Consider the following 26,973-nt stretch of genomic DNA (forward strand, 5'->3'; position numbering starts at 1 on the left):
GCCCCCCGTGGGTAATGTCTTCTCTCGGGGGCCAGGTAGGGCACAGAGGGAAACACGGCTTCTCTCAGTCACATCCCAGAAGACGAAAGAGCCATGAGCAGGGTATTAGTGCGTGCCTGTCCAGGACTCGGGCATAAACTCTACTTCTTGTATTGTGAAATCAGATCTCTTCCACCCAGGCTCTCCCAGAACCAGCAACATGGCCTGGCCTGACCCTGGCTCCAGAGGACGTAGTTAGTGCAGTGGAGGTGGGGCAGTTAGAGACCTTGCACGTGTACACACACACACACACACACACACCCCAAACACGCAAGCTCTACTTCAGGAGGAAGTGGACTGACTTGCTTTATCCGGGCTGGGTCCAGTTTGTGCATTTGAGCACAGGACGGGAGGTGGATGGGCTTTGTCTAAGCCTGGCAGGGCATCTGAGGGGCCTCACTGAAGCTAGACACACCAAGGCCAAGGGCAACGAAGAGTCACCTGCTGGTCTTTCCTCACCCCGTCCACATCAGTGTGAGGGGTCTGGGGAAACGAGAGAGGCTGAGACAGAGGAAGCAGTGACACAAAAACATGTAATTGATGCAGATGTCCCGTATCAGCACAGGTTTTTTTTTTAATACATTTATGGATGTATGTATTTATTTATGGCTACATTGGGTGTTCATTGCTGTGCACGGGCTTTCTCCAGTTGTGGCAAGTAGGGGCTACTCTTCGTTGTGGTGCCGGCTTCTCATTGTGGTGGCTTCTCTTGTTGTGGAGCACGGGCTCTAGGCGCGCGGGCTTCAGTAGCTGTGGCTCGCGGGCTGTAGAGCGCAGGCTCAGTAGTTGTGGCTCACGAGCTTAGCTGCTCCGCGGCATGTGGGATCTTCCCGGACCGGGGCTCGAACCTGTGTCCCCTGCACTGGCAGGCAGATTCTTAACCGCTGCACAACCAGGGAAGCCCTTAGCACAGTTTTTGTATCCCTACTTCAGAGTAGAAATTGGTCCCCTTGATGAAGGCTGCTGTTGACCAAGATGACTACAGATGTGCAAGGGTGTGGATGGATAGACAAGGGTGAGGAGTGGGAAAAGTGCAGACGGAGAGTGGGGCGGGGAGGGCATGGATGACCACAGAGTGACCCTGCCCGAGGCCCTCAACACCCAGGATTTTATTTTATTTTATTTTTATTTATTTATTTTTTTGCGGTATGCGGGCCTCTCACTGCTCTGGCCTCTCCCGTTGCGGAGCACAGGCTCCAGACGCGCAGGCTCAGCGGCCATGGCTCATGGGCCCAGCAGCTCCGCGGCATGTAGGATCTTCCCAGACCGGGGCTCGAACCCATGTCCCCCGCATCAGCAGGCAGACTCTCAACCACTGCGCCACCAGGGAAGCCCAACACCCAGGATTTTAAAAAGCTGTTTGTTTGTTTTATCTGTGGATCTGTATGCTTCCCTCTATTTCTTTTAACTCTTCAACAAGACAGACCTTTCCCATTTCCCTCTGTCCAGATCTATGGCCATCACAAAGCACAGTTCTCAGACAACGAGCAGGACACAGGGATGCCCGAGACGATGGACTCCAGTGCTTCCATGGACAACACGGAAGAGGATCACTATTCTAAATGTCAAGGTGATGGGGACCGGGGGATAAAGGAATGTGCAATGCAAGGACGTACAGGGATTAGGACACTAGCTCAGAAGACCTGCTGTATATTTCTGGCTCGCCATCCCCACACGCACACCAAAGCCCTCCTCCAGGTATTAAGGAGAAGACATGGCTCCCATGTCCTTCTCACTCTGCCTTCCTACTATCCCTCCCACGCAGCCCCAAGAAACTAGGGTTTAGAAAGGAATCAAGTAGCCAATGGGGAACTGGACTTTGGTGCCTTCTGAAGGGCAGAGCAGTGAGAAGAAACTCAGAGACATAGAGACAAGACCCCGAGGGCCCTGCACGTCCCATCCTCAGCCACACACACACAGTAGCGACTGGTTACCTGCTCCCCTTTTCTTTCTTTTCCTAGGTTGTATCCACCGTCTGGGACTCGTGATGAGAAGAAAATTAGGGGAAGACTGGATCTTTCTGCTGCTTCTGGGGCTGCTTATGGCTCTGGTTAGCTGGTGCATGGATTATGTCAGTGCCAAAACCCTTCAGGGTAGGTTTAACCTGGTCCTTTGCCCTCAGCCCTCCCCATACTGCAGTTGTTCTAGAGTTTCGACCTAGGGTAAGCTGGGGGGGCTTTGGGAGGAGGATGGTACACAGAGGAGATCAGGTGTAGCTCTGGCCCAGGATGAGACCAGACCCAGACCCAGATCCATTTTTTCTGCCCCTCCCACCTGCTACCAGCCAAGCTGTGGGGACCCCTCTCACAGGGTGACCAATTTGTCCTAGCTCTCCTAGGACTTTTCAGTTCAGGCAACTGGAAACACCTGGAGTCCCAGGAGCCCCTCAGTGCCGGGTCAACCAGGCTGGTTGGGTGAGCCACAGCCTCCAATGAAGCGCCCACAGAGTGTGGTTTTCTGCACTGGCGCCCACTTGACCTCCTACAAGTGGTGGGAACTTGAACGGGTCACGTCTCATGCCCAGCTTAGACCCCCCACTGTGTCAAATGACAGCAGTGCCATTTCTGAGGTCGAACGGGACAGCCATGGCGGGAGCACGCTCCTAGCACGCTGTTCCATGCCGTGATTGTGGGATGGCAGCAACATGCCATCCACATAGGACTAAGCCCAGACGCCTGTCTCTGCAGCCTACAAGTGGACCTACTACCAGATGCAGCCCCACCTGCCTCTGCAGTTCCTGGTCTGGGTCAGCTTCCCACTCATCCTCATCCTCTTCAGTGCCCTCTTCTGCCACCTCATCTCTCCCCAGGCTGTCGGTGAGAACTTCCCAGATCCTACCCCATCATGCCATCAACATAATCCAGCAGAATCTCATTGGCCTGTAGACCTCGCGCTCCCCTCCCTCCCTCCCCCACCCCCCTGACAGTCCTTTCGCCGCGTTGCTACTGTCCTCCCCCCATAGACCTCTCGCCCCACCCCCATGTCCACTATCTGGATGTCCGTCTACCTTTAACCTCCAGCTTGAACCTGCACACAATTGTTTTTTTAAAAACCCTTTTAGGCTCCGGAATCCCTGAAATGAAGACGATACTGCGCGGGGTTGTCCTGAAGGAATATCTCACCCTCAAGGCCTTCGTGGCCAAGGTTGTGGCCCTGACTGCGGGGCTGGGCAGTGGCATCCCTGTGGGGAAAGAGGTAGGACTCCAGTTACTGTGGGGTGAGCTGGGCTGGTCCTCAGGCAGAGGGCGGCACGGAGTCTAGAGGGAGCTCCAGGGACAGCCGTGGACCATGGGGATTCTGGAGAAGAGATACATGGGAAGGTCCTCATCAGCGCTGGGAGCACCTTAGAGCAGAATCTCGCATCCTGGGCACAGTGGGCATTTGGGGCTGAGTGATTCTTGGTTCTGGGGGGCCGTCCCGTACATTGCAGAATGATTAGCAGCCTCCCTGGCCTCTACCCCCTACATGCCAGCAGCAGTCTTCTCCCCCCCAACCCCCGTTGTGACAATCAGAATGTCTCCAGACATTGCCAAAGGTCCCCTGGGGGCAAAATCTCCCCCAGTTGAGAACCACTGCCTTAGAGACAATCCAGACACATTCTGTGAAAACTGAGACGTAAAAGAGGCTGTTTTTTTTTCAAGGTTGTGCTCCTGTACCTTCTCGCCCCCCCCTGCAGCCAGAGTTATCTTTTCCAAATGGAATCAGGAATGTCTGCCCTCTGGTCAGGAACTTCGAATGGCTTTCCATTCCTCTGCAAATGAGGTCCACACTTATTCCTGGGGCCTAGGGGGGCTATGGAGATCAGGCTGCCCCTCCTCCCCCGAGCTTGAGTGACAGGCACTTCCTGCCACTCAACTGCGCGAGCCTGCCCCCCTCGTGGGGCTCCTGCACTTGCTGTCCCCTCAGCCTGGAACATTCTCCTTCCCGATGCCCATGCGGCTCACGCCTCATTTCCACCAAGGCCTTACTCAGTTGTGACCTTCCCCATCCCACCCTCAGCTTTCCTGTCTCTCTCTCTCTCCTCTGACCCTCCCTCAATTTCTTCTTAGCTCCTAGCATTTCCTTTTTCTCCCTTTTTTTTGAAACAAATGTACGTATGTATGTATTTATGGCTGCGTTGGGTCTTCGTTGCTGAGCGGGGGCTTTCTCTCGTGGCGAGCGGGGGACATTTTCTGAAATGATAATATGCTGGCGTATCACCCCCCTTCCTCCCTGGGATGAAGCTCTGCGAAGGCAGAACCTCTATCTTGCTCACGTCTGTATTTCCAGCCCCTGGTACAGTGCCTGGAGCAACCAATGTCTGTCCAAGAATGCCGCCAAGCCCCCCATCCGGCCCCCTGCCCCTGACCCCTCGTCCCTCTCCTCTCTCCCAGGGCCCTTTTGTCCACATTGCCAGCATCTGCGCCGCTGTCCTCAGCAAGTTCATGTCCGTGCTCTGTGGGGTGTACGAGGTAAGGCTGAGAAGGCAAAAGGAGCTGGGGCTGTGCGCGCTGGCGGGTGGGGCAGGGCTGCCTTGGCCGTGATGCTGAGCCGGGCACTGCGCTAACCCACGCTCCCTCGTCCCCACACACGTGGCGCCACCCGCCTACTGCAACCACGCGATGCCGCTGTTTAGCCTGTGCCCGTTCCTTGACGCCCCCCACCCCCACCCCGATCCCTCCCCCCGCATCGGGGTTTGGCACGTGGTCCGCTCCTCAGCCGCCCGGGTGTCAGTTCCCCTCCGGTGCCGCCCCGTCCCTTTGTTGTTTCTGCCCCTCCACCCCGTCTCGTGCGCTCTCCCCCGCCCCAGCGCTCCCCCGCCCTGTCCGCGAGCTTCTCTGTTGCAGACTGTGCCTGGGCAGCTTGATCTCCTGGTGTCGGCCTGCGCGGTGGGCGTGGGATGCTGCTTTGCAGCCCCTGTCGGAGGCAAGTCCCACTTCCTCCCTACCCCGGTGGCCCGAGGGGTTGGAGCGGTTGCCACAAGCTTTGGGGTGGAGAGGGGTGCTCGCGGAAGGGACTGGTGGGTGGGCCTTCAGGGTGTGACCCTGGATCACAGGCCCTGGACTCCAGGCACTTGCGCTTTTTTCTTTTTTTTTTTTTTTTTTTTACCAGAGAGCTGTCTGTTCTTTTGAGGCTGGTGGCTATTTCTTGCCGGCTTTATTGGTGCTGTTTGTCTGAAGTCCTTTCCTGTCTCTCTTGCTATTGACACTTCTTGCCGTGATTGTCCCCATCTCCAGCCCCTCTCTGGTGACCATTGATTGGCTGACCTTCCTTCCATATATTTGCCTAACATTTATTTCATTTTCTATGTTTGACCTTGTGCTAGGAGATCACTTCCAGTTTGCCAAACTAACTGAGTTTCTCTTGGCCTGGGATCGCAGGGGGGAGACGGGGCCACTGTGATTCCCTGTGACTTAAGCCGCTCCTTCTTATTCCCCACCCTTGCCTGTTGTCCTTTCCTCTTCTGCCCCCCTGCCCATCCTTCCCATCTGGCTCTTTGTCTGTGTCTCCCCTAGTAGCAGCCATACTATTACACTGACATGCTGACCGTGGGCTGTGCAGTAGGAGTCGGCTGTTGCTTTGGGACACCGCTTGGAGGCAAGTGATTTACCCCCGCCTACGTCTGTCCACTTGCCTGGTCTTAATCCCAAAACAGTTTTTGTCAGCATCCCCAAGTTCTGTTATGAGCAGTGAAAACAAGAGTAAAGCAAGAATAGCTTTTAGTGAGCATTTACTATGCGTGGGCAGTGTTCTAAGGACTTTACATCCCTTTCTGCCCAAAGCTGGATGAGATCTACATTAAAGAAGAGAGAGAGAGTTAGTGACTTGAGCCAGTCATCCTGTTAATAAGTGGTAGAGCCAGAAAGGAAAACCGAGGCGGCCTTTATGGGTCCCGTACTTATATTAAAACCCTTCGTATTGTTGGATATTTTTGCCTTTCACTTATTACATCTTCTAACAGGGGACTTCTAAGGATGTTCCTCTTGGTTTTTTGCTCTTGAATAATTCATTTTTGTCGTTGTTTTTAATTGAAGTATAATTGACATCTCTGTGTATTTTCTTCTCCAAGGGAAGACTTACCTTTGGTTGTATGTTGTTAAGGACACAGAAGTTTAGGTGGGCCTTATTTAGATTAATGGTCAGCTTTATTTTTATTCTTTGGCCGCACTTTGGGGCATGCGGGATCTTAGTCACCCGACCAGGGATCAAACCTGTGGCCCCTTCATTGGGAGCGTGGAGTCTTAACCACTGGACCGCCAGGGAAGTCCCAATAATCAGCTTTAAATGAGGACTACAGATGCAAGTTAAAGTGTCGTTTTTCCTTGCCAGCAATTTAAGATTGAGTTTAGCTCTTTCTACTAATGTTCGACATGGGGTAACCTTTCAGATTATTTTCCTTGTCCTGAATAACTAACAAGTGGGCATGGTCAGAGAAAGCTGTTGTATGTGTTTATTTACTCATTGATAACAGTTATAACCAGATTAACAGAGCAAGGATTATAAAGATCATTCATTGGATTCATTGGTGATAAAAAAGACACCATGTTGACAATCTGAGAAGCAAAACTGCAGGAAAGGCATATGCTTCTTAAACGCACCAGCTGTTAGAGGTGTCTTTCAATTATGAACATGTAATCAGCCCTTGCATAGAGGAGTCTTCAGGAAACTAAGATGACTTGGCTCAGGAACGATATATGGATAAACGTTTACAGTTAATGAAAATGTACCATGCTCACTTGAACTGACACTGCACCAGTGTCAGCGAACACGTCAGCTGGCATCCTGTTTGCACTTTTGTTGTCAGCTCTTGTCATTAAAGTCATAGTCACCAGCCAGTGAAGGGTCGTGTGTTTGAATTTCTGCACACATTAAATGTTCACACTTGCATTTATACCCGCTTTCACCTTTATTTGGTCTTTTGTCTTACAAATCCAGAAGGTCTGAAGAACATTTTTAGAAAGGTAGCATTTTTTTTGGTTTCCAATCAGATTCTTTTAAAGTGAAGAGAATATGAATTTTTTGCATAAAACTGGAATTTCTGGGGTGAATGAGGAAGGTTCTTCATGATCCCGTGTAGAGAACGGGAGAGGCAAATAGAAAAGTTACAGATAAAACATGGCTCTTGAGAAAACGTTAAGCATTGAAAAGTCAAAATGCTGTTTTCAGGATGTTTGTAATAAGTGGCAAATATTAAATGAATTTGCAGATAACATTACTTGATTGCCTTTATTTTACGAACATAGACTAATTCTAAAATAAAAAAAATTAGTATTAGATTACTCACTATATGGTCAACTCTTAATTCCTTACACCGATGAAAGAAATTTACTTCAGTGTTTGGCTAAAATGGCAAATATGTTTTTGCTTCCATATGTGCCCTCTGCCGTGAGCCCTCTGGGCGCTGTGCTGGTTCCTGTGCTCTCAGGTACCCACGGCTGAAAGGGTAGACAGGAAGGCAAGCAGACCATCACAGTTCACTCAAGAAGCATCCCAGTGGCAGCCTGGGCAAAGTGCAAGGAAGATATTCTGGAGAGAGAGGAGACAGCATTGCAAAGTCAAGATGTAAGGGACTAAAATTAACATATATGTGCATTTCTAGAGGATACAGGGGAAGGAATGACAGGAAATGAGTCTGGATAGGTACCTGGGGGCTGAATCATGAAGGTCCTCCTAGGAAATGCACAAGAATGTCAATTTCATTCTCTAGGCTAGAATTAGCCCGAATGTGTTTTATGGAACACAGTTCATGGTGTTAACAGACATAACCCATAAACAGTGTTCCAAGATAAGATAAGTTGAAAAATACTGGGTTCAAAAGGTAGTTTTTTTGTTTTTGTGGTACGCGGGCCTCTCATTGTTGTGGCCTCTCCCGTTGCGGAGCACAGGCTCCGGACGCACAGGCTCAGCGGCCATGGCTCACGGGCCCAGCCGCTCCGCGGCATGTGGGATCTTCCTGGACCGGGAAATGAACCTGCACCCCCTGCATCGGCAGGCGGACTCCCAACCACTGCGCCACCAGGGAAGCCCAAAAGGTAGTTTTTTAAACTGGAAGAGTTATCAGAACGTTTGATATGCTGACATGTATTGTGAATATCCCAAGTATAGCATTTCCCACAGAATTCTTTTTGCAAGGACCTTCTTATGGAACTCATAGTATCTCATGGACCTGACTTTGGGGAACGCTGTCACAGGTGAAGGGGAGCCATGGAAGAATTTCAAATAAGGAAGTGACATGGCCAACTCTGGCAGATCTGTGCAGGATAGAACTGGCCTGTGGATTAACAGGATTTATCCAAGATTAACAAGAAGACTATTGTCATAGTCCTGGTGCTAGATAATGAGAGACCGAACTGGGCAGAGGCAGAAGAGATAGAGAACAGAATGATATATATAGGTGATAGAAAATAAAATCGATGGGACCTGGTGGCTGATTTATGTGAGGATGTGAAAGGTAAGAAAGGAGGAGGAATCTACGCTAATTTCCAATTTTACAACGAGGGAAATGGCGTGGTTAGTGATGCTGCAAGCAAGATAGAGAATATAGGGGGCTTCCCTGGTGCCGCAGTGGTTGAGAGTCCGCCTGCCGATGCAGGGGACACGGGTTCGAGCCCCGGTTTGGGAAGATCCCACGTGCCGCGGAGCGGCTGGGTGCGTGAGCCATGGCCGCTGAGCCTGCGCGTCCGGAGCCTGTGCTCCGCAACGGGAGAGGCCACAACAGCAAGAGGCCCGCGTACCGCAAAAAAAAAAGATAGGGAATATAGGAAGTGAAACAGGTCTGGGGGAGCTGATACATTTCACTTTGAATACCTTGCATTTGAAGTTCCTGTGGCGTCTCCAAGTGATACCAAACAGGCAGCTGGCTTGGTGAGTCTGAAATTCAGGAACTGAGCTGAAAGCATTGCTTTGTTAACCAGTAGGTTAGCATGGAGGTGGTAGTTGAAGCCATGGGCATGAATGAAATTGAGAAAGTGTGTCTATGAGTAGCAATTGTTGGAGACCAAGGACAAGGCGCTGGCTGGGCAGAGGCAAAGGCGCCAGGGAGAAGGCAGAGAGGAGCCTTCAGGGTGGGAAAGAGAGCAATATTATGGAACCTAGGAGACTAGAGAGTTTCCAAATGCTGTTTGTGTTTTTAATGCTTTGTTTCCTCTTAGCAGCACGTTTTCTGTCTGGCTCAGGCGAATATGAAAATGAGCTCTCGTTCCGAAGTACACAGTGACAGACTGTTAGAGAAGGTGTCCCAGAACCACATCGCAGGAAAGAAAATCTAGCCTAGGATTTCAAAAACTGGTCGTAATCCATTCATGAGTTGGATAGTTTACATCCGACAAATCAAAGCCGACTTTGGTTTTGTTACTGGTAAAGAAAAGGAGAGGGGCTTTCCTGGTGGCGCAGTGGTTGGGAGTCCGCCTGCCGATGCAGGGGACACGAGTTCATGCCCCGGTCCGGGAAGATCCCACGTGCCGCGGAGCGGCTGGGCCCGTGAGCCATGGCCGCTGAGCCTGCGCGTCCGGAGCCTGTGCTCCACAACGGGAGAGGCCACAGCAGTGAGAGGCCCGTGTACCACAAAAAAAAAAAAAAAAAAAAGAAAAGAAAAGGAGAGACTTGCTCTACCTGACTCCCCACTGTGTCAAATCCTTTTAGGCCAAGGAAACAGCTGCCTTACCGGATAAGATTTGGGGAGCAAGAGCAAGAGGTGGTTAGCAAAGCTCTGTCCCTCAGATTCCCTGCTTTCTGAAATGCCCCCCATCTGTTCTCTTCTGCTCTCTTTCTTCCTTCCCCGTCCCCCTCTCCCCTCTCCTTTCTGTGCATCCATAGAACAGGCCTCGAGCCCTGATTATGTACCAGGCACTGTGTTAGGTGTTGGGTTCCAAGGAACTTTCAATCCTGGGGGAACTCAGAGATGTAAATAAATAACTATACCTGAAAGTGCTAAGTGCTCTGATAGTCCAGAATTCCGAGAGAACAAGGGAAGGGAAGGACTGTTTTTACCTGCGGAGGGGGATCGGGGATACCTCCCCAGAGAAGGCGCCATTGAGCTAACCATGAGGAATCCCCTGTCCAAATGCAGCAGCTCCTCCACGAGGAAGTAACCACACTCCCTTGGCATAAATGACTTCCTATCATCTCTGACTGTCACCTACGGAGGAGAGGGCTGGGGGTCTTGGGCTGGCCAGCAGCCGTTCTCGCAGAGAGCAAGGGGAGACGAACCTTATCTAGTTCACGGGATTTTCCTAGGTCTGGGCCTCTTCTCCATTCATCTAATTATGGGCTGCATTTCCTTGTTTTCCTTCTTCATTTCCGATAAAAATGAGGCTTAGCCAGGTGTTAGGTAATTCTCTTGTAAGTTTTTTCTTTGCATCTAATCACAGTCTATTCCCTGATTCTTGGTATGTTTAAAGACTATTTTCTTTGCATCTTTTTTTTCCTTTATTTATTTTTGGCTGCTTTGTGTCTTCGTTGCTGCACGCGGGCTTTCTCTAGTTGCGGCGAGCAGCGGGTACTCTTCATTGCAGTGCGCGGGTTTCTCATTGCGGTGGCTTCTCTTGTTGCGGAGCATGGGCTCTAGGCACGTGGGCTTCAGTAGTTGTGGCTCACGGGCTCTAGAGCGCAGGCTCAGTAGTTGTGGCGCACAGGCTCAGTTGCTTCATGGCATGTGGGATCTTCCCGGACCAGGGCTCGAACCTGTGTCCCCTGCATTGGCAGGCGGACTCCCAACCACTGTGCCACCAGGGAAGTCCTCTTTGCATGTTTTAAGTCTATCTTTTATACCCTTATTAGCTTCCTTACTTTGTCTCTACCAACTCTTGCTATTTTTCTATCTGTTTACCTTCTCATTTGTGTTCCAGCAACTACTCTCAGAAACAGTACAACTTAGGACTCTTAATTAGGTTTCCTTCTACCTCACCCACCTTTCTTTTTTTAAAAAAAAAATATTTATTCATTTGGTTGCATCAGGTCCTAGTTGCGGCCCGCGAACTCTTAGTTGCGGCACGCACGTGGGATCTACTTCCCTGACCAGGGATCATCACCCACCTTTCTTAAGCATAATTGTTTATAGCTTCTTCTGGCCTCTTTGTTTTAGCCCTGGATTTGGTCCTTTTCAGTCAGGTTTTTAATATTAATTTTTTAAAAAAATGTGGATGAATCCTCTTTCCTTTCTTGCAATATCGAGTATTGTCAGCTCTCACAAAGCCCTTTCCTATTCGTTTTTCTTATTTCTTCCCTAACAGTTGCATGGTACGTGGTGCATGGGAGAAGGGAGGAGAGATTGAGGGGGGTGTTAAGGAGAGTCCCTGTAAATCTTGAGCTCTGCTTGGTACTCCAGTGAGCACCTGCTCTGGAAGCTTTCTCTTCTGTAACTTTTCTTGCAGAAATTTTTCAAATCCCTGTGGATACCAGACAACTGTGAATCTCACCCAACCTTGCTTTCTAAGGGATGGAAAGGGCACGACCACCTGACCCTCAGGTTTTGTGGGTTAAACCCCCTCATTTCCCATCCTCTCTGTATCTTGTTGAACCACATCCCTGGCCTGCAAAAAACTGCTAGCCTGAGCAGGTATATGGTTTTGAGCATGGCACACTCTAAGAGATCATCACTTCCCAGTTCTGCTCCCCCTGTGATTGAAGTTTCAGCAAAAGCTCCTTGGGTCCACGGGGTGGGAGTGTGGGAGAGAGCCTCACACTTTTGTCTGCACCTGACCCTACTTCCTGGCCCCTACAGGAGTGCTGTTTAGCATTGAGGTCACCTCTACCTACTTTGCCGTGAGGAACTACTGGCGAGGATTCTTTGCAGCCACGTTCAGCGCCTTTGTTTTCCGAGTGCTAGCCGTGTTCAACAAGGATGCTGGTAACAGGGGAGCCCTGGGGTGGAGGCGGTGTGAAATAGGGAGGCTGGTAATGGGGCGTGGAGGGAAGTTCTGTGGGGCAGTGCAGAAAAAGAGTGGATGGCATCATCTGAGAAGTGAGACCAAGGCCCAAGGGTATATATAGGGCAAGGATACAGGTCATGGAATAGGGGAGAGTGTCTCAGCCAGGAGTGTTAGAAAAAGGAAATCAAATAGAAGAGGAGACATTGGGATGGGAGGAAGCTTTAATCCTTAAAACCTATGACCCTGGTTCCTTCTCGGTGCGTTTCTGTGATGCTCCCACCATAATCCTTGGCCTTTCCATCCTATAGTCACCATCACAGCTCTCTTCAGAACCAATTTCCGAATGGATTTCCCCTTTGACCTGCAGGAACTCCCAGCCTTTGCAGCCATCGGGTCAGTGGGTTTGTCTGCTCTGGAGGACAGTGGGGAACCAGGGCTGGGGCGTGGCTTTGCACTGGAAGGGACCCAAGTTGGGAAGGTGGGGTTGGTGTGGGTGAAGTGTAAATTGTTGGGGGGAGGTGGGTAGAAAGGGAAGGTGTGTGCCTGGTATTTGTTTCCCTGCGGTAGCCAGGTCCGAGGGATGACGGTATCACTTCTGCATAACTTACACCCTCAGGATTTGCTGTGGTTTCCTGGGAGCTGTATTTGTGTACCTGCATCGCCAAGTCATGCTCGGTGTCCGAAAGCACAAGGCCCTCAGCCGGTTTCTGGCTAAGCAGTGAGTCACCGCCCGTCTTCTGCCCTGCCTGTTTACCTTGTGGTTTCTCCAAGAGTTCCTCCCTTTTAATCTTTGTGGAAGGCGTTAGATGCCTTTAGGTGGCTTGTGATAAAATATAGAAGCCCTGATACTGTACAGGGATGAATGGTGTAGTTTCCCCTTTAAAGACTGCTTGTTGGTGGAGAGAATTCTCTGTCTAATGGCCTGAGACTACAGTAGACTCCAGTTTTACTGTAGTAGACTACAGTAAAACTTTGGCTTACCAGAGTCCAGAGAGTTGTCCACGGTGGCCTGGCTAAATTAGGGTGAGGATTAACTGTTTCTTTTTCAGCCGCCTGCTCTATCCTGGAATTGTTACCTTTGTCATCGCCTCCTTCACCTTCCCACCAGGAATGGGACAATTCATGGCTGGAGAGGTCAGCTCCAAGGGTGACCTCTGAGGGTGGGAGTCAGGTCACTGAGCACATGACTGGGACAAAGCCAGGATGGGGCCACATGGAAAAGAGGAAAGAGCACAGGTGTCCCTCAGGCTTCTGAGCATATGTGCTTTTGCCCAAGGATAGACTCTCTCCCTGAGAAAAAAGCAAAAGGGTCCCGTGAAAAATGAAACTGGGGAATTGGTTCTCTTAAAAAAACGGAAGTACCGAACATCCCTGGAGAACCGCTCCCTTTTGCTTCCTCCTCTCACAGTTGATGCCTCGCGAAGCCATCAGTACCCTGTTTGACAACAACACGTGGGTAAAGCATGTAGGGGACCCTGAAAGCCTGGGCCAGTCAGCTGTGTGGATCCACCCAAAAGTCAATGTCGTCATCATCATCACCCTCTTCTTCATCATGAAGGTACCTCTCCCTACATTCCTGGCTCCCTGGGCTTCTGTTTTCAACCTGGGAACCAGGGTATGCATAGGGTAGGGAACGGTAAAACTTCATTTGATCTTCGTCCAACCTAATAAAAAAACAGTTTGGAAACCAGAACGTAAGTAAGTTTCTCATCTAGAGAAGTGAACCAATATCTGGGTTAATGTTCCATTCATGTCAGCTTAGTGATGTTGCCATAGTTATTATAACCCTTCTAAAGGTTCCGCTTGCTAAATTATTGAGACAGCAGCCAAGTAAGTAAGGACAAGAGCTTAGCAATACAGATAACTGTGTAAAGACCTCAGATAAATTAACCAAATCCCCCCACATGTTAGATAATTAGGTACTTCATTCTCCATGCATCTGATTATCCATTTTCAGATGATTTGCATATCCATTTTTCCCCCAGTCTAGTGGATGATCTCTTTTCTAGAATTACAAAAGGGATAAAATATTTAAATCCACTTTATTAGTGACTATAAGTAATTCTTATAAATGTTATTATTCTCTATTTAGGTAGTGAGGCTGTGAGGATTTTGCCATTCTTAAACCATTTTCTTCTAACTTCAATTAGGAAACAAAAGCTGATCTCTTTTATAACAGTTCTTTTGCATATTTGCCCATTAGGGATCACGTGTTTATAGACTTCTCAATTACTGCCTTATACAAGTATATTTTTATTTCCATCACTGGTTGTGACATCTGTTATAATTGCTGATTGCCTTTTTTTTCTCTTTTTTGATGATTGCCTCATTATTAATAGTATGTCTTGCTTGAATAACCCAACATTTTCCTCTATATATTAGGGCCTTCATTTGAAAGTCTGTCCACATTAATCTTTCATGTTTTTTCGTACCTTGCTATTAACTTATTCTTGATATTTATTGTGAATCTATATTTCCCCAGGATATGAGTCACTAAGTTATATTTATATTGTAATAGCTGTAGTGGGTTCGTTTATTCAATAAATGTTCTCAGGCACCTACTGTGTGCCAAATATGTAATACTTGATTATTGATCTTTGGTGAATCTAACGCTTATGGTTGAAAAAAATTATTTTCAAATTTCCTTCGTGGTTTTTTGCTGCTCATTTAATGTGCTTGTCAATGGTCTTATCCTTAGAGATACCAGGTGCTTGACACACCAGGTTCCAATTCCGTTACTTATGTTCTCAGGATTTGCTGTGGGGTTTCTGGAGGCTGTATTTATGTATGTTCTTTTTCATTCCATTCCAGGGGGATTAATTGGGTCTGTGGCTTCCATATTTTGCACACCCACTTTATTACTTAGATCATTTTCATTTCTTCCTTCAAAAGATTTGATATTTTTATCATAAAGAAGTTCTCAGTGTCTTGTTAGGGGTCTGATTTTGGGACTTTCGTTATAGAGCTTATCTTCTCTAATTTATAAACCCCAGCTTCCTGTGATTGGTTGTTGAGCATACAAACCCATCTGCAGTAACCAAGTCCAAGTTTTGATGGCATCTCAGAATTTCTTGTTCAGTGATAACAATGGTATTTTTCTGATACTCCTCTAGACTGAGCTGTATGGTAACTTCGGGATCATATATACTTTTGAAATGTTAAGCGTTTGAAAATTTTTGGAGAAACAAAATTCTGTATGTATTTTCAACATTTCCTTCCCACTTGACCTCATTTCCTCAGATTCCCAAGTATATCTCTGGATTTCACCTTACAGGTTAAAATTTATTCTGAGAAACCTACTTGGATTATATATCAGGACTCAACTGTATGTCATTCTTATTAATTTCTCACTGAATTACGTCCTCAACAATGTCTACATAATAAGTGAATCAAGAAGAAACTCACATTTCTTGGGCTATATTTCAAGCCCAACAGTTTGAAGCAGGCCTATGCTATTCTATAATATTTTAAATGTAAAACCATTCACTGCTATAAATCCATGATATTACCTAGTAATCACTGCTTCCAGCATTTTCACTGTCTTATCATTGGACGCATAACCATACCCTTGTTATTTCCAAAGTGTGGACAATAGGGTGCGTAGGCACATTAAAACATACAAGTGGGGCTTCCCTGGTGGTGCAGTGATTGAGAGTCTGCCTGCTAATGCAGGGGATGTGGGTTCGTGCCCCGGTCCGGGAAGATCCCACATGCCGCCGAGCGGCTGGGCCCGTGAGCCATGGCCGCTGAGCCTGTGCGTCTGGAGAGACCACAGCAGTGAGAGGCCCGCGTACCGCAAAAAAAAAAAAAACATACAAGTGACTTAGAACTATTTTTCCACAGTTTGATTTGAAATTTAGCTTATGTGGTCTTCTGGCAGTCTCAGTGCTCACAGATAAGATTCTCAGTTCAGCTCTTTATAACATTGATGAAGGGAACTTCCATCTTCTCAATTTTAAGACATGGAAGGCATCCCCATGTTGTAACTCTGGAGTGTTTATAAAGAGTATGAATATAATTACAACATCTCAGTTTCCTTTTTAATAAGTCTAACATTATTACCTAGATCCCTGAGTTCTCAGTACTGCCTGAGGCTCTGTAGCATTCTTGCCTAATCTTCCTATGGTTCCTTCCTGTGAAGGGTTTAAATAAAGTAGACTCTGTGATAAGGGGTCTCTAGTTTCCCAGTTCTCTAGAACTGGGTGTCTAAAATCTTGGGAATTATTGGTGTTCCAGATCACTTACCCTGCTTCTGGATCTTCCCTTTCATGTGCTAACAGCTCAAAAAGAATGCTAGTCTCGTGTCATTCTCTTTGCTATAGGAGTTGATAACTTCAGTGGCCCCTGATCCTGTTGCGTTTCTTACACTTACCTTGGAGGATACTCTGAAGTTCATCCTCTGAAATCAGACCAATCAGCCACCTATTATCTTTATTACTGGAGCTTTCAGATTAACCTGAGCCTACAAAATCCCTATGGCTTTCATGTACTTATTCCAAAGAGACAGTACAGAATAGTTCAAGGGGTCTCAAAATGTTGTATGTCAGGATCACTTAAGCGCCAGCAAGCGCCTAGAACTCTGTCTCCAGACAGTCTGATGGGGTAGCCTCCAATGGTGTCTGGTCATCCGCAGTTTAAACAAGTTCCCCTGAAAGCATTACTGTTGGATGTTTTAAGCAAATATTAGCTCTACGTGTTTCTGCTTTGCATGAATACTGTTTGACCAAACTCTCTTCTTTCCTTCCATCCTTCCTTCCTTCCTACGTACTTACTTAACTTACCTACCTACATCCTGCCTGCATTTACTGAGCACTGTGCCAGTGCTGAGAGAAGGCAAACACGACAAGATACACTCTTGTTACACACTCGAAGAATTTGCAATCTGTATCCTCTTCAATTGTATGTTTAACTTTGCTGCTGTCAACTGTTTTAAACAGTCCTATTCTGAAATGGCGACATATGTATTTTGCCTCTTCTCAGAGATTGTCTCCTGAGGACAGCCCTGGCTCCGAAGACTCTCTCTCTAAAGTTCAGAAAATTAGGAAACTTATTTCTCATTAGTTTACAATAAAGTTCGTGCAGTGTTTAAATTGTAAATACTTTGAGCCTGGCAATTTTCTTTTGACCTTTAGCTGTTGTCATCTTTCACCAAATTAGTTTGAGATCTTTTTCTAAGATCGGCTTACTTATTTTGGAAATGATATGTAAACCTGTTGCTTAATTGTTATATTATGTCTCATATGTTTTTTTCTCTTACAGATATTTCGAAAGTTCAACCACTCCTCCTTTTTCCATTCGGTTTCTCAGTTCCTTTGCGTTCTTTGCTGCAGAATGTATATATTGCTTTTGCTCAAATCATCCCAGTTCCTGTTGGAATACTACCTTGGCCTTGGAGGTCCTTTCTATCACGCTGGCTGATTTAGCTGGCTCTCTCAGTGGGCTCTTGCGGGTTGGTCAGGACAGATCTGATTCTCTGATCCTTTGTTGAAGGTGATTTGATGTTAAAGGAAATGGCTCAGGCAGGACTCTCTTCACTCCAGGTTCCCTTGTGAGGCTTGCCATGTAGATGGCTTTGTAAATGATCATGTTGAAGTTAAAGCAATCATGCAGTAAGTCATTGTGACTTTACGGTGTCTGCCACTTAGAGCTGGGGCTTTTTTTTCAGAAACAGTCTGGCCAGGAAAAGGTATCCTCCACGTTCAAGAGCTCAGGCCGCTTAGCTGAGGTGACCTTTGTGGGCTAAGAGGATACAGTAGGCTAGGGCCCTTTTGGGGGCAGTGACAGAGGAGTCCTCTGGGGCCTCACTCCTTGTTTTTATTGCCTGAAGGCAAATAGTGTCACTCCAGGTAGGAACAATTTGGGTTGATCGCCTGGAGGAACCTTCTTATACTGTCGGCTTTGGTGAGCTTTTAGCCTGAGTGCACCATGTGTTTTTGGTTCTGGAGGAAGGGTGACAGACAGGATGGCTTCCAGAAGGATTAGCTATCCCAGGATGTCTGTAACTCTTGAAGCAAGAAGGAGGAGGATAGTGGGAAGGAGGTTGAGAGAGAGAGAGAGAGAGAGAGAGAGAGAGAAAGAGAGAGTGTGTGTGTGTGTGTGTGTGTGTGTGTGTATTGGGCAGAGTTGAGAGGGTGTCCTGACGCCTCTTTTTACCCCAGTTCTGGATGTCCATCGTGGCCACCACTATGCCCATACCCTGCGGAGGCTTCATGCCTGTGTTTGTGCTCGGTAAGTTCTGATGGGAAGCCTGGGATCTTACTGATGGCTGCAGTAAGATCTGATGGCTGCTGGGATCTTACTGGTGTACTGAGAAAATAAGGAAAGGCCTGGAAGGCTGGGGGTTTGTATTTAGTCTTAATGCCCAAGGAGGTATGGCTCTGAAAAAAGAGGATAAAGACCCTGAATCTCTCAACACCTTCCTTCCTTTTGTCTCTCCCTAGGAGCTGCATTTGGAAGGCTGGTAGGAGAGATCATGGCCATTCTTTTCCCAGATGGCATCTTATTTGATGACATCATCTACAAGATCCTACCTGGGGGCTATGCAGTAATTGGTGAGACACATTCCACCCTCCTGTCACCCCAAATACCCACACTCGAACTCTCCCATGATATCTGTATTCCAGGCTACACAATATGGTTTTAATTTAATGCTGTTTAATTCAACTTTTATTCACATAATCAACCCTTGGCTCTGACTCTCATTAGCTCTTATTAAACATCTCTGAGCCTTAGTTTTTTTTTTTTCGGTATGCGGGCCTCTCACTGTTGTGGCCTCTCCCGTTGCGGAGCACAGGCTCCGGACGCACAGGCTCAGCGGCCATGGCTCACGGGCCCAGCAGCTCCATGGCATGTGGGATCTTCCCGGACCGGGGTACGAACCCGTGTCCCCTGCATCGGCAGGCGGACTCTCATCCACTGCGCCACCGGGGAAGCCCAAGAGCCTTAGTTTCTTCATGTAGAAAAGGGATTATGGGGATTAAATGAGATAACAAGGATGAGAGCACCTAGGACCACCTCTGAATGCTTGGTAAGGGCTTTTTTTTTTTTTTCCAAAGAATTGTGGAAACAACAGTGCAGGTGACTGGCTTGAATACTCCTAACCTGCAGATGTGCTCTTGTTAACGGGACTTAAGAGCACATGACTAAGAGCTAAGAAACATGGGCTCTGGACTCATCCCTGTCTTTTGTCACTGGACAACCATGGGGCAAGTTAGTGGCCTTTCTGCACCTTAGTTTCTTTATTCTAAAATGACTTCTGAGGTGTCTTACAGCCCTAACATTTTGAGAGTCTGAGATAATCTTTTTCTGTTAAATCTATAGTCCCTTCCAACCAAAAGCCATGTCTAACAAAATGACCAGTATACGCCCCAGAATTATTATGCTTCCTCCCTCCCTCCCCTCCTCACTGAAATCCCGTAACATCTACGGCCATGCCTCCCTTTGATTTAGAGCTAACTAGCTTTATGGTGCATACAGGGACCTTACTCCCCCATCACAGTTCTTTACAAAAACCTCCTTCATCAATAAGAGTCATCTGCTCTTAGTCCCCATCTTCATGCCTCTCAGGTATCCCCCCAATCTCCCTGGTGGACCTTTGCCAGTATAGCTCCTGTGTTAGTTTATGTTCTGAAGGATATTGGGTATACCATCCAGGAGAATCATTCCTCCCAATATTTCCCTTTTGTGACATTTTCTTGTTCCATTTTGATGTATGGCTTCCCCAGCATCTTTTCTCATAGAATATCTTCCCATATTTATTTTTTTATTTTATTTTATTTTTTTTGCGGTACGCGGGCCTCTCACTGTTGTGGCCTCTCCCGTTGCGGAGCACAGGCTCCGGACGCGCAGGCTCAGTGGCCATGGCTCATGGGCCCAGCCGCTCCACTGCATGTGGGATCTTCCCAGACCGAGGCACGAACCCGCTTCCCCTGCATCGGCAGGCAGACTCTCAACCACTGCGCCACCAGGGAAGCCCTCTTCCCATATTTAAATAACAAATATAGTTAATGCACTAGGGACTATTTCGGTTGGTGAGAAAACATAACCAAAAACAAGTAAGACAGATTCTATCGTCAAAAAGCTTATGGAATCATAATGACTTAGATCTGCAAGGGCCTTAGAACTTATCTAATGACCCCTTTCACCTTAGAGATGAGAGCATGGGATCCCAGTAGAATTAAGTTCTATTCATACAGTTGAGAAATAGTAGAGTCAGTATCTCATTGATCCAAGTCTACAGCATGATTCCTGAATTTTGACTCTATCCACTCATAAATTGTTGGCATCAAAACCTGAGGTCTGGGCTTCCCTGGTGGTGCAGTGGTTAAGAACCTGCCTGCCAACACAGGGGACACGGGTTCGACCCCTGGTCCGGGAAGATCCCACGTGCCGCAGAGCAACTAAGCCCGCGTGCCACAGCTGCTGAAGCCTGTGCACCTAGAGCCCATGCTCCGCAACAAGAGAAGTCACCGCAGTGAGAAGCCCACGAACCACAACGAAGAGTAGCCCTCTCTCGCCACAACTAGAGAAAGCCCGCGCAGCAACAAAGGCCCAACGCAGCCAAAAATAAATAAATAAACTTATAAACAAAACAGAACAAAACCTGAGGCCCAAGGTAAAACGCTGTAAATGGGTTTTTAAATGCTCAGAGTGATCCAAACTTTTAAAAGCAAGGAATAGATGCCACATCACCATCTTTATTTTATAAATGAAACTTTGGCCACACACAAAATTTTTGTAAATTGCCGAAGGTCATAGAATGAGATCAAAATGACGAGTTTCTAACAGTTCAGCATTCTAACCCTTTACTCCTGACAAATGGTTATCTCAGGAGTGTTGGCACTGCCCAGGATCATGTGTCCCCACCCTGTGTCACTCTCGTCACATCCCCATGTAGCCCCCATGACAAGAAAGGCAGCCCTAACCCACCGGTACACTCGTGTGTCTCATTCTAGGAGCAGCAGCGCTGACTGGTGCAGTATCCCACACAGTCTCCACAGCCGTGATTTGCTTCGAACTAACGGGTCAGATCGCTCACATCCTACCCATGATGGTGGCTGTTATCTTGGCCAACATGGTGGCTCAGAGCCTGCAGCCCTCCCTTTATGACAGCATCATCCAGGTCAAGAAGCTACCCTACTTGCCTGACCTTGGTTGGAACCAGCTCAGGTCAGAGGCACCAGCTGGAATTAGTTCAGATTTGATGGGGTTGGTGTGAGAGGTTCTGAGATTGAGCATGACGTTAAGGTCAACGTCTGGAAGCACTGCTTTTTACTTATTTTTATATTCCCACGCACTTCATAAATATTATGAGTGATCAAATGCATGGCAGACCTCACGGGAGGAGTGGAAGGAACAGGCACGTGGTAAGGCTAACCCTGCCTGTGCTTTCTCCCTCTGCAGCAAATTTACAGTCTTTGTTGAGGACATCATGGTACGGGACGTGAAGTTTGTTTCAGCTTCTTGCACTTATGGGGAGTTGCGAAACTTGCTCCAGACCACCACAGTCAAGACTTTACCACTGGTCGATTCAAAAGGTCAGTGGGAGGGAAGGAAGCAGATTCCTGAGCTAGTGACCTGAACAAGGGCTCCACAGAAGTGGAGGCGGCACTGTGGAGTCGGCTTGTCTGAGGGGCTACTCAGGCTGCTGCAGGACGCTCAGCCTTAGGGAACATGGTCATCTTCAAGGAAGGAAAAACACAGCCATAACACAAGCACAAGAAGACAGTTTAAAAAGCCAGTGAAAGAAATACAATTGATTTTCATTAGTCCTTTTAGTTATGTTCTATAAAGTTTCCAAGAACACTGAATTAGGGACACTATACTGAACCATTGCTCCTAGAGGAAATTGAGGGTGAGGTTCCTGCAAGCCTCTGGTCACAACACTTTCTTCAAGTAATCAAAGCAGACACTTGTCTTAGGTGTGTTTCTCCTTAAAGACACCTTATTCAATATCTGTTGTTAATTCATCAGCATTGAACTCACCATGACCAACAGAAGGTTAGCTCATGGTTGAACAAAGCTTTTATCTAACACACTTCTCTTCTCCATAAGGCACAGCACAGCCTTCCTGCTTAGGGGCAATTTTAAACAGCCAAATTGGGCTTCCCTGGTGGCGCAGTCATTAAGAATCCGCCTGCCAATGCAGGAGACACGGGTTCGAGCCCTGGTCCGGGGAGATCCAACATGCCGCTGAGCAACTAAGCCCGTGTGCCACAACTACTGAGCCTGTGCTCTACAGCCCGTGAGCCACAACTAATGAGCCCATGTGCCACAACTACTGAGCCCATGTGCCACAACTACTGAGCCTGCACTCTAGAGCCCATGCTCCGCAACAAGCGAAGCTACCACAATGAGAAGCCTGCGCACCGCAACGAAGACCCAATGCAGCCAAAAATAAATAAAATAAATAAATTTAGAAAACAAAAACCCTTAAAAAAACAGCAAAATGACCAACACAAAACACAAAAAGTGCAAAAAACATGGCATTCAATGGACCACGAAAGAACATTTGTTTACAATATGAAAGCTGGAAAAAAAAAGGGCAGAGCATCACTTTGTTCAGACTCAGCTTGGAATGTGTGCGTGGGGTAACTCAAATTTTTTGCTGCTCTGCACATGTCTGTGAATGATGGGAAAAGTACTGCAAATATTGATTTTGGGTTACAAAGATATTTAAGCCCGTAGGTGAATTCACAAATAGGGAATCTGAGAATAATGAGGCCTGGCTATAAATCTTACGGCCCCTTATGTGGTTCTCATTGCTACCTAGCTAAGTGATAGCTGATTTTTAATGCCCAATTTGAGGAGCAGATGAAACTGTTCCATATGAAGGAGTGAACGTGTTTAATGAGCGGTGAGTTCACCTCCTTCACCATCCTTTCTGCCCACCTTTGGCACTTAATCTTGCTTTGTATTATTTCTTATTGTGGTTTCTATATCTATGTCTTATCTTCCTCAGTAGATTGTGTATCCCTTGAGGGCAGAGACTATAACACCTGTCTCACTCAAACTGCCTCCTTATAGGTATTTACTGGATATTAAATAAATACGTGTCTAATGATTGTATTAGTGTAATAGAATCATTTAGAGATACTTGGAGCCATTTAACTTGTTAGCTCTAATTTCAGATCATCAGAGTATCCAAACTACTTAAATTAGCTTAGTTTTAATATTTTCCCAAATCCCAAACACCTTTCAGTGGCCTCTAAAACAGTGGTTTCTCACTGGAATAGGGGTACAGCCGATGGGCTGCAGGGTTTTCATAATAATGACTAAGACCTCATGGTAAGATTTGTCTCAGTAACACTGCTGCAATCTTATGGCCTCAAAACTTAATGAAAATGTTAATTATAGTAGCAGAATTCTGATAAATATATAAAAGACCTTCCCAGGAAAAGTAGGCATTCTGTTTATACCTACGAGGACCCAGAGTCTTTAAGTGATTAAACATCAGATATCCTTGTAGACTTCTTTCAAAGTATACTCGTTCATCTCAGTATGAATGGCTTTTAATGTGTCTTCTTTTGGAGACAGTATTGATTAGCCTATTTTAATACCAAGTTCACCTATTTACAAACAATCTATGTAAGGGCTGCATCAAAATAAGTACAAATTATCACCAATTAGTGTACTATCAATTGGGGCTCTAAGTGCTAAATGGGTGAAATAATAGGGATTGAGTGAGATCAATCCTCAATGAGTTTTTAGGAAGAGAGGGTAAGAGCTGAAAAAAGATTGGGTGCTGGGCTTCTGTCCCTGACTCCACCCTGCCGAGCAGGCCCGGGTGGGAGCGTAATTGAGCGGGCCCTCAGGCTGAGCTTGGATCTCCCCCAGATTCGATGATCCTGCTGGGCTCCGTGGAGCGTTCAGAACTGCAGTCCCTTCTGCAGCATCACCTGTGTCCTGAGCGGAGGCTGCAGTTAGCCCAGGACATGGCAAGGAAGTTGTCAGAGCTGCCCTTCGACGGGAAGGTGCGGCAGGCTGGGGAGGGGCGCCGTGGCGTCCAGGGTCGACCTGAGTCTTTTGCCTTTGTGGATGAGGATGAAGATGAGGACCTCTATGGGAAGCCCGAGGTGAGTGGGCTGGGAAGGGCCAGGTGAACAGGGTAGATGGGGCAAAGGGAAAATAGGAAGAGAGAGAGAAGATGCTGATCATTGACAAAGTCAAAGAGACAAGTGCCCCTGGGTCCAGGGACTGAAGGAGGTAAGGTTGCAACTGATGGTACCGTGAGAATTCAAAGTGCTCTAAGGACTTCTGAACTGAATAGAGTTAGATGGGTTTCCCAGGACACCACCTGGTAAAGACAGGAAAAGGTAGCCTCTTCTCTGGGACTGAGAACTTTTTCTATTCTTTACAGCTGCCTCCTCTTCCTCCTCCTCACCCCTTTCCTACTGCTCCACTGCCCCCTGAAGAGCCCAACGGGCCCCTGCCCGGCCACAAACAGCAGTTGGAAGCACCGGAGCTTGAAGGTAAAGATTCTCCCATCATGCACCTCACCCTTGAGACTGCAGGTAAAGATTCTCCCATCATGCACCTCACCCTTGCCTCATGCCTTGTGGTTGTGTCTGGGCACTCCTCAACCTAAGGGCTCCTACTATGAGGAGGCGTGAGGCCTGAGGATGGTGGGAGGGGGTTTCTATTCTTCGAGTCTCCATGTTACCATCCCAAGGCATGGGGGCAAGGGCTGGATTAGGAGGATGGAAGGGGAGAGTTCCTGTGGAGGTGAAGCACCTAGAAGTATGGACCTTTTGTGGCGAAGTGTCAGGACCACTTGAAGCCCCTGACCATTTCCTCCCAGGATGGATATGGCTTTCTTTCCATTTCCATTCACTCACCACTCCTCTCAGGTCAACGACCCTCCATCTTTCAGTCCCTGCTGCGCTGCTTGCTGGGCGGAGCTCGCCCCACAAAGAAAATGACCCAGGTGAGAGGAGATGTGTTGGGGGCGGGGGACATGGGACAGGGAGCTTGTCTTTGAGGAGCAAGAAACCCATGATCCTTAAATCAGGAGAGAAGAGGTCCCACCAAGAAGAAGCTTCATCATATGGAAGGGATGGTGGGTTGGAAAGAGGCATCTGTGGCTTGGCCAGGGAGAGATGGCTATGGTTCCACTTGGAAGAAAAGGGAAGGAACTTGGACCTATGTCTTTCTTCTCTAGGATTCAGAGGATTTAGTGGATAACATGTCACCTGAAGAGGTAAGTAAAGGAAACAGGAACCTGGGGTGGGTTGTTTTGTCACATGAACATATTGCTCACTTTTTTCAACCTTCTCCATTGTGTTGTTGTAAGAGTAACATGTGAGTCTAGGCAGGAAAGCATTCTGAGAGGTTGGAAATGAGGTGTGACCATGGAGACAGTACTGAGCACGTTGCTCGGAGGTAGGGGAACGTGGTGGTGTCCTCATGGGGACCGGCGTCATTTCAGGAGAGGGAAGTTTTGAGCCTCTGTGTGTAGAGGCGCCCATGGTGCTAGGATGACCCTTAGAGCTTTTAGACATTAGGGAAGTTCTAGACCAGGCAGAGGCTATGCGGGATGGATGAGATTTACCTGCAGGAAAATGGCACCGGGTAGCCAGCACTTACGCAAACCAATGTGGAAGAACAACATTGAAACTAAGATGGGGAATTCAGTGTCTGGTGAGGTTACTCTGCTGGATTGATCAGGGTCCTGAGACAGTGGACAATGAGAAGATTCCAGGAAGCGAGACTGGGAAGAACCACAAACTGAGGGCGGATTTTGGCAGTGGCGCCTCATTGGGACAAATCACTATCCCCTATAGAATCCATGAGAGGGAAAATCAAGCACTGAGTGGGTTTGGTTGTGCCGAGTGAACAGACCGTGGCACAGCGAGTGGGAGCAGGTGGCTGAGCTGTGCCATCAGAGCTACCCTGGCGTGTGGAGAGACACTGACAGCGTCCGTTAGCAACCATTCCACTTAGTAGAAGAACGCAGCTTGCTTCGAAGGCTGAAAGGTAGAGCTTTAAAAGTATGTAGCTGAGCTTCCCTGGTGGCGCAGTGGTTGAGAGTCCGCCTGCCGATGCAGGGGACACGGGTTCGTGCCCCGGTCCGGGAGGATCCCACGTGCCGCGGAGCGGCTGGGCCCGTGAGCCATGGCCGCTGAGCCTGCGCGTCCGGAGCCTGTGCTCCGCAACGGGAGAGGCCGCAACAGTGAGAGGCCCGCGTACCGCAAAAAAAAAAGTATTATTGGTTTGAGCACCCTAGTAAGGCACTCCTTAATTGTAGTTATGGCCTATCTGATTCCTGCTTGTGGGCAGAAGGAATAGTTCGATTTTTTTCTTCTTTAATTTTTTTCTTTTTTAATACACTGAAGAAAGCCAACTAGCTGATCAATGAGCTTATTTAATGACCGCTGGAAATAAAATGCAACTAGGGATCAAAAGAAAATAGATCATACATTTTTAGGTGATATCTTTCTCAAGGAAGATTTTAAGCAGCTCTCAACTCCCATGGGAACCACCAAGACTTTTTGAAAGGATAAGATTCAATAGGAGTCAAACTTCAGGATATTTTAACACAGTTTTCAGGCTAGATCAAGATGACCCTTGACAATATCAAGATGATACCTCTGGGAATAGTCAAAGAATTCAGTTCTAGGTTGCTAGGAGCGGGGTCTACTCTTCGTTGTGGTGCGTGGGCTTCTCATCGCGGTGGTTTCTCTTGTTGCAGAGCACAGGCTCTAGGTGCCCGGGCTTCAGTAGTTGCGGCATGCATGCTCAGTAGCTGTGGCACACGGGCTTAGTTGCTCCGTGGCATGTGGGATCTTCCCAGACTAGGGATCGAACCCGTGTCCCCTGCATTGGCAGGCAGATTCTTAACTACCGAGCCACCAGGGAAGTCCTATGTCTTGTTTAATTCTGCTGCTCTGTTAGGGATACACACAGTTAGAGCCCTGGTTTGTATTTGATGCTGAGATTTTTCAAGTCATGGAACACATCAGACAAAGAAAGAGCAGAAAAAAGCTGGGGGTCCCAGGAACACGATCAGCAGTCAAGGTCAGAAGCCCACCTCTGTGTAATCTTGGGCAGACACTTAAGCACTCCATGCCTCTGTTTTCTCATCTGT

General features: G+C 47.6%; 1 protein-coding gene across 1 annotated transcript in view; it reads left to right on the plus strand.

Annotated features, from left to right (window-relative positions):
* Nucleotides 1-26,973, plus strand: part of CLCN1 (chloride voltage-gated channel 1) — a 31,154-nt gene that overhangs the window by 1,646 nt on the left and 2,535 nt on the right. Inside the window, exons 2-20 of the mRNA XM_065883672.1 lie at nt 1,489-1,609; nt 2,001-2,132; nt 2,727-2,855; nt 3,101-3,234; nt 4,413-4,490; nt 5,538-5,616; nt 11,741-11,866; nt 12,197-12,281; nt 12,505-12,606; nt 12,938-13,022; nt 13,297-13,446; nt 18,047-18,116; nt 18,329-18,439; nt 20,843-21,056; nt 21,291-21,424; nt 23,724-23,962; nt 24,247-24,358; nt 24,737-24,813; nt 25,048-25,086. Coding sequence (XP_065739744.1) covers nt 1,489-1,609; nt 2,001-2,132; nt 2,727-2,855; nt 3,101-3,234; nt 4,413-4,490; nt 5,538-5,616; nt 11,741-11,866; nt 12,197-12,281; nt 12,505-12,606; nt 12,938-13,022; nt 13,297-13,446; nt 18,047-18,116; nt 18,329-18,439; nt 20,843-21,056; nt 21,291-21,424; nt 23,724-23,962; nt 24,247-24,358; nt 24,737-24,813; nt 25,048-25,086 — 2,217 coding nt within the window. The remainder of the gene's footprint in view (nt 1-1,488; nt 1,610-2,000; nt 2,133-2,726; nt 2,856-3,100; nt 3,235-4,412; nt 4,491-5,537; nt 5,617-11,740; nt 11,867-12,196; nt 12,282-12,504; nt 12,607-12,937; nt 13,023-13,296; nt 13,447-18,046; nt 18,117-18,328; nt 18,440-20,842; nt 21,057-21,290; nt 21,425-23,723; nt 23,963-24,246; nt 24,359-24,736; nt 24,814-25,047; nt 25,087-26,973) is intronic.

Source organism: Phocoena phocoena, chromosome 9 (assembly GCF_963924675.1).
Source record: "Phocoena phocoena chromosome 9, mPhoPho1.1, whole genome shotgun sequence".
Classification (NCBI taxonomy): domain Eukaryota; kingdom Metazoa; phylum Chordata; class Mammalia; order Artiodactyla; family Phocoenidae; genus Phocoena; species Phocoena phocoena.